The 6,637-nt window shown below is 36.7% G+C and overlaps 2 protein-coding genes across 2 annotated transcripts; one reads left to right on the top strand and one right to left on the bottom strand.

The window, feature by feature from the left end:
* Window positions 1-393: 393 nt before the first annotated feature.
* On the top strand, window positions 394-1,160 carry LOC127750716 (uncharacterized). Its single transcript, XM_052273072.1, has 2 exons — window positions 394-522; window positions 642-1,160. The coding sequence occupies exons 1-2, from the start codon at window positions 394-396 to the stop codon at window positions 1,158-1,160; spliced, it is 648 nt and encodes a 215-aa protein (XP_052129032.1).
* Window positions 1,161-1,224: 64 nt separating this feature from the next.
* LOC127750715 (uncharacterized) lies at window positions 1,225-5,792 on the bottom strand. Its single transcript, XM_052273071.1, has 12 exons — window positions 5,695-5,792; window positions 5,465-5,593; window positions 5,227-5,367; window positions 4,976-5,144; window positions 4,813-4,897; window positions 4,661-4,731; window positions 4,381-4,579; window positions 4,137-4,290; window positions 3,908-3,997; window positions 3,753-3,833; window positions 2,507-2,605; window positions 1,225-2,423 (listed from the first exon to the last, which is right to left on the bottom strand). The coding sequence occupies exons 2-12, from the start codon at window positions 5,495-5,497 to the stop codon at window positions 1,392-1,394; spliced, it is 2,154 nt and encodes a 717-aa protein (XP_052129031.1). The 5' UTR covers window positions 5,498-5,593; window positions 5,695-5,792; the 3' UTR covers window positions 1,225-1,391.
* Window positions 5,793-6,637: the final 845 nt, after the last annotated feature.

The raw sequence follows: 6,637 nt of genomic DNA, 5'->3' as shown, positions 1-6,637 counted from the left end.
TTTATTATTAATATTTATGTGTGTGTCGTTTGTAGGTTTTGATTCCTTGTGATAACGCTTTGTCCAAGCAGGTATTTTTTATTAAGGTTTCGGCTCTTATAGATAATCAGTTTGAAAAAAAAAAATCTTCAATTTGTCTGATATTTGAGTAACCCAATCTTTTTTCAGCAGCTTCCTGTCATAAAGTTTAGGCCAGTGTTTCTCACTCCTGGAGAGGTGCCTGGTGCCATACTTCCTAAATCTATTCTTGAAAAGAATAATGTGGGGGAACTGAGCCGCTGGCTGCAATGCAGAAACCTGCCAGCATATGGGAAAAAAGAAGAACTTCTTTTGAGGTTTGTATTGTTTTGACTTTTAACCCAGGTACATATTGTGTTACCACAATCACATTGCATGATCATTATTTTTTTCTCCAGGGTAAAAAATTGTATTGCAATGGGCAGAGAAAATATTATTGACCCAAAAACTGATGGGGGGAAATGGTACCAGTTGAAAAGGGAATCCATGCAATTAGCCAACTTTGTAAGTCCCTGTTATTTTTTTACAAGTTTAATCAACCAAAGTTGCTACTGTTGCCTCTGTTTTGTTCTAAATTACACTCAAAAATTTAGTTTTTCTTAGTTTTCCTATGTATTTTCCAGACTTCTCAAACGGTTGGGCTACAAGTTACCTTTCCATCAGGAGAGTGGGATGTATTTCCTTCTAAAGACTTGCCCACATCGTTTAATTTTGGCAGCATTTACCATTACACTGTCGAGTCTATGCCTTCTCTCCTTGATTTATGTGATTCAAACCAAGATACTTCTGATGATGAAGCTATGAATTTTGATGGTCAAAGTGCTGTAAATGTATGTGAAGAATCACATATAAAAAAGAACAAACCTATGAGACGTGGACTGATGTTTGTCAAAAGTGGATGGGTTCGAAATGTGAGAGACATTGTGCAGGGAGGCATACATTTTATTAAAGCAGAAGTGAGAGCTTCAATGGCTAAGAAAGCATATGAAGTTCGCATTGCAATTTCTGATATATCTGGAAATGTTCATCATGGTCAGTGTGATGTTTGCCCCCAACATGCATTAGGAAGATGCTCGCATGTCAGCGCACTGCTGATGTTCATTCTTACACACATCAGAATAAATGGTCACAAAGGTAAATAACACATCTCACTTGTTACATTGCAGATTTTAGTAACATAAAATATATTGTTTTTAACATTTTGACAAAAAGTACATTTTTACAATTCAAATAATGGTTTTGATCAGGAGTTAATATCAGCACAAAACAATTCATTATCATAATATTTTTCCTATTGTATTTTTTTAATCAGCTTTGCTAGCTTTCACAAAATTTCATTTACTTTTGAGAAACAAATCCCTCCTTCGCAGGGTTTACTGTTGAAGTGAAGGAGAGTTGGGAGTAGGTGGCTCTGATGATTCAGGGTTTGTCGAATGTTTGAAGCATTTAGTTATTATTCTTGGAGGGGAAAAGTTTCTAAGATAAGCAGCAATATACACCAAATAAGGAAGAGAGGCATAGAGTTTTAGAGGTATAGTGCCCCGCAGCAAACGATTGTCTTTTATATCAGCAATAGCGTGCTCACTATATATTCTTACACTAGCTATTGCTTTGGTCAGCACCTCTTCTTCTGCTGTGAGGCATGGGCGCTCTCCCAAGCTAGGTGGCTTTATATGCTCCACACCAATGGCTTGCAGTTCTGAAGTAATTTCAAATCCTCTGTCTGTCATAACTTGATCTTTCTTATTTAAACGAGACAAAAGTCCACTTGTTAAAACTGCTTCTTTTTCAGTCAAAGCTCCTTCGCAAGCAGGGCTCACATAAACAGTCCCCCCAGAGCAGGAGATTCCTATGATAACTCTGACAGTATTATCAGACTTATACTGGGAATATGTGTTACCTTGCATCTGAAAGTTACTGGGGCTCTCAATTCGAAATTCCACACCATCCAAAATTATTCTGAGTCGTTTAAAGGGCCACATTTGCATTGGTTTATTTAGCCTCTGTTCCGCAGCAGATGGAAAGCAATCTGCTTCAATATTTTTTAGCGTGAAGTAGAGTAAGTTAGTCATTGTATAGCAGATATTTCCTGCATGCGATTTACCAATTCCAAAAAGAACACCTAGGTCTACAAGAGGATAGCCTCTTCGTAGGCGTAAAAGAAACATCAGCAGGCGGTCCTTATATCCAACTTTTAGATGCTCCTCGTCCTTCACTTTTGTGGGAGTAGTTTGCTTGTACTCATACTTTAGTCTGGACATAATATTTTCCCCTCCTATCAACGCATACAATGCTTCAAAATTCTCAGATGATAGTCCAGTGAAAAACTCAAAGTCTTTACGTAATGAGCACCTGTCATATGTGACAAAATTTGCTTGGACTCCTACATCTTCCAATATTGGTTTCTATAAACAAGTTTTGATTTAAGAAAACAATCACAATCTAACATTCAAGAATAATACTACATTTTATCAGGGCTAGTACTCACATCTGTTTGGGTACTCTTCGATTTCATTTTCTTTGAGTCATCCTCAGAGTCATCAATGTCGTTTGTGTCTAATAAATCATTATCAATATCAGATGTATCCTGAAACAAAATTATTCAACTGTTTAAAACATTACCTAATTTTCAACATCTTTTGTCCGCAGCTATAACTTGCACTTCCATGCCCTGTGTCTGGAATCGAGGATCACTGGTGCGAGATCCTGGACAAGTGCTTCAGAAAAAATATGACTCTTTCCAAGTGGATGTTCAGCGACGTGCTAATTTTGACCCCCGACCCACTGCAGAACAAACCGTCCCAAGAAGTAGAATCAATGACTTTTTAGCATCTCTCAGTGGGAGAGATCCAGAGTGTCAATGGTCTCTTTTGATGAGTATTAAATATGAAGAACCATCTTTTACTGATGATGATTTTAAATGCTTCAGGAGGTGCAGGGATGACTTTATAAAAGAGATGCAAGGTACAGTTTTGGCACTTCCATTAAAACACAACAAGATTGTCATAGAATTTCCTGACACTACCCTGCAAGGCAAGAGTGACTCATGGCTGGCTTGGCGGAGATGGTTTCCTACATCATCTTGTGCTAGACAAATTGATAACATGAGCTCAGTGACCAGAAAGGATTTTTTAAGGCGGCATTTGTGGCAAATTGAAGCTGGTTGTAAGACTAATGCCATGTTGTATGGGCAGACAAATGAAGAAAACGCTCGCAAAAAGTATGAGCTTTTGAAGAAAGAAAAAGATAAATCAGTAAAGGTAGTTGCAGTAGGTCTTATAACAAACAAGGACTGCATTGGAATTGCTGGAAGCCCTGATGGATTTGTAACATCTGATTACGAACCAATGAAATTGTTGGAAATCAAATGTCCTTACATGTTAAGAAATCATGATCCAAATAAATTTGAAACAGTGCTGTCCAAAGATCAACTTAGTAGATTTTGTCTGACTATTAACAATGGTGAAATCACCTTAAAAAGAACTCATCAATATTATGACCAGGTTCAAGTTATGATGGGTCTGGCCGGTCTAGCATCTTGTGATTTTTTTGTTTGGTCACCAAAAGGTGAAGTTACTGCAAGAGTCCCTTTTGACAAGAATAGATGGGATGAACTTCGAGAGAGTCTAATGACATTTTACAGGACAGTTCTAGTGGTTGACTATATAGTGATGAAAACTCCAAGAAAACTGTCACCACTACAGCTTGATTAGATAAATATGTGTTAAACTTACCTCAGATTGAAGACTTATAATTTTCCTTGTTGGCCCTGGGGGTCTTCCCTTTCTTGAAACGCTTTTATCCAATGTGCCGGGCTAAGAAAGAAACATACTGTATATGAATCTAGTTTAACTAAAGATTCTCATAAAATTCACATGAGTTTACATACGTTACTTGAATTTTGCTTATACAACAGTAATAAGTCTGCTTGTTTAAGTTCAGAAGAAATCAAAAAATTTCCATATGATGTCAAGCGAATCTAGAGACCAATGAATAATTGTTTAGTTTTTCCACACTTAATGAAAATGTGTGTACTGTGATTATTTTTTTATAAAACTTTAACCAAAGAATTTTAACAATGTTAATGTGGAATCAATAAATCTATTACTATATCTTACCTTTGTATCCTCAAACACCCGAAGAGAACCGTCTGGGCACACAGTTGTTATTTGAGGAGAACTTCTATCTGATTCAGCAATACAGGAGAGTAACTCATACTTGTGATGGTGGACAGTTAGACTGCTGATACCCAATAATACAGATTCTTTGGTACTAGAACATAATTGAAAACAAAACTAGATACTGCTGCACACTTAAAAAAGGCACAGCTTAAAAATAAATAGCATTTTTAATTATGCTCACTTATTTTTCCAGGAAATTAGAAGGTATGGGGGCATATCCACCGAGGTGGTCCTCCAAGTAGAATGCTGAACAGCACAGCTAGGACAGGGGATTGTTTCTTCTTTCCACAACTCATCTGCAACAGCTGTCAAATCAGGCACAGAAACAAAGTAAAATGGTATGTCTCCACTTTTTATTTTGACTCCACACGGACAGGAAACTGCAACAAAAACACATAGTTAGAATAATGCAAATCAACGTTTCATATTTATTTGATCTAGAACCAAGTATAAACAAATACCTGTACATCTTTTGACACCCTGAAACATATGGTTGATTGGGGACTGACAAATTACATCAAAAGTAATGTTCCTATGGAGTTCAAATAAAACAAAAGTATTAAATATTGTGGCTGACAAATGCATACAACAAATGAATAGCGTCACAACATACTTATGATTTTTTCGGAGTATGTGCTCCACAGAAAGAGTTTGGAGGATTCCATGCAGGAAATCTAAAGAGTCCTGATACTTTCCCACTGGAAGATAAAAGCATTATTCAATAATTAAAATAAAATGTGATCATGATTTGTGAAATTAACAGTTAGTATACATACTGAATAGTTCATGAAGGTGCAATGTTGGATGACCAATTTTAGCCTCTCTCATAGTGGACATCAGCCGGAAAAAACCACATGTTAAACAGTGCAGGAATAATTTACAAGTATGCCTGTGCTCAGTATCCTCTAAAAGATACTCCACAAAATGTGGAGCATGAAAAAGCATCTACATTTGTTTTTCAAAGAAACAATTTCAGCAACACTTGTAATGATGAATTTGAAAAAAGAATATAAGCTCACTAAGTTACCTGGAGAACAGCATTTACAAAGAGAGGGATATTGTCAACATTTGATAAACCAACATCAAAATGATTATTTTTTAACTTTGTTGAACTACAACAAGAGTTTCTTATAGATTGAAAAGTGTAAAAGCTGCTGTTCGGCTTTTCCTAAATTAACCAGAATCAGACAAAGATGATAAGTATACTTCTATCATCTGTTTAATAGTTTAAAGTAGTATTAAGTTCAAACAATACAGGGTCTTACAGGTGGTTTAACAGGCATAGCTGCTGAAGGCATTGTATCGAGATCTGACAGAATGTCTGGAAGTGGTGGGCTGTTATTGTGAGGTATCGCTGCTCCATCACCACACAATAAGTCAGGGATATTTGTTTCCTAGGGGAGAGGGAATAAAAAAGAAGAAGAACGGGAGAAATTGGAAAAAAAATTCAAAAGGAAAATGTGATGTCTAACTATATTGGCAAACCAAACATTACCGTTGTGAAGCCTTCCAATTCATAGATAGCTATGTATAAGCCTTTTCTTAAGTGCAATAATTCATCTAGAGATGCATTGGAAAACACCTGCACAAAAGAAAAGAAACAAAAATCAATAACAGGAAATTAAACTTATTGGCAAAGATATCTAGCAAGGAAAATAATTAAAATGATTCACTTCAGTGTCATCAAAGCTGGTAAAGGATCCGTCTGGGCACTGTGCCACAGCAACGTAATGGCCAGATCTAATTGTTGGACCAATATGAGAAACTGCACTCTGGAATTTGTATGCAGCTTTTCCCACTCTAAGTGAGCAATCTACTTTCAGATTTGAAGATAGTTTGACACCTTCCCCGTTCTCAAAATTAAATCTAGCAAAATATAGAATGCATGTTCAAAAGCGAGAAACAATTCAAAATAGAATATTAGCACAGTTAAGTATGAACATGTAACAGAGGGAGTCTGAACTGAAATCACACTACCTTGCTAACACTACAATCAGGGACTTTGGATAGTCTTTGATCGTTTCTTTTCTTACTAATGTGGTATGTCTCTGACAGAAACTACATAGGGCTAAGATCTCCTCTTCCAGCTGTAGCTGCTGATTAATGGCTTGGGCCACAGAAGTCATGGTATCATGAAGATTAACAAAAAGAAACTGGAGGGGTGAGATGCTCTCTCTTATTTTGTCACAGTCTGAACACCTATCTTTAAAATTGACATAACAGGAATATTGTAAATGTTAACCCTTGTTTGCTCACATGTATGCATAACAACCATGGGGGATGAGGGTAAAAAATAAAATCAACCTATATGTCTTTGCTTACCTCTTCTGTCTAGAACTCCCTCAAAGATGGAGCTAAGCTCTTCAGTGGAGGAAACCTGCTTTCCTAGAACACATAGGAATTTGATGAGCAGCTCGTGAGCGTCTTGTTGCTCTCCA

Source organism: Frankliniella occidentalis, unplaced genomic scaffold, assembly GCF_000697945.3.
Source record: "Frankliniella occidentalis isolate FOCC.00 unplaced genomic scaffold, Focc_3.1 Scaffold243, whole genome shotgun sequence".
Classification (NCBI taxonomy): domain Eukaryota; kingdom Metazoa; phylum Arthropoda; class Insecta; order Thysanoptera; family Thripidae; genus Frankliniella; species Frankliniella occidentalis.
This window is presented reverse-complemented; position numbering and strand designations above follow the sequence as displayed.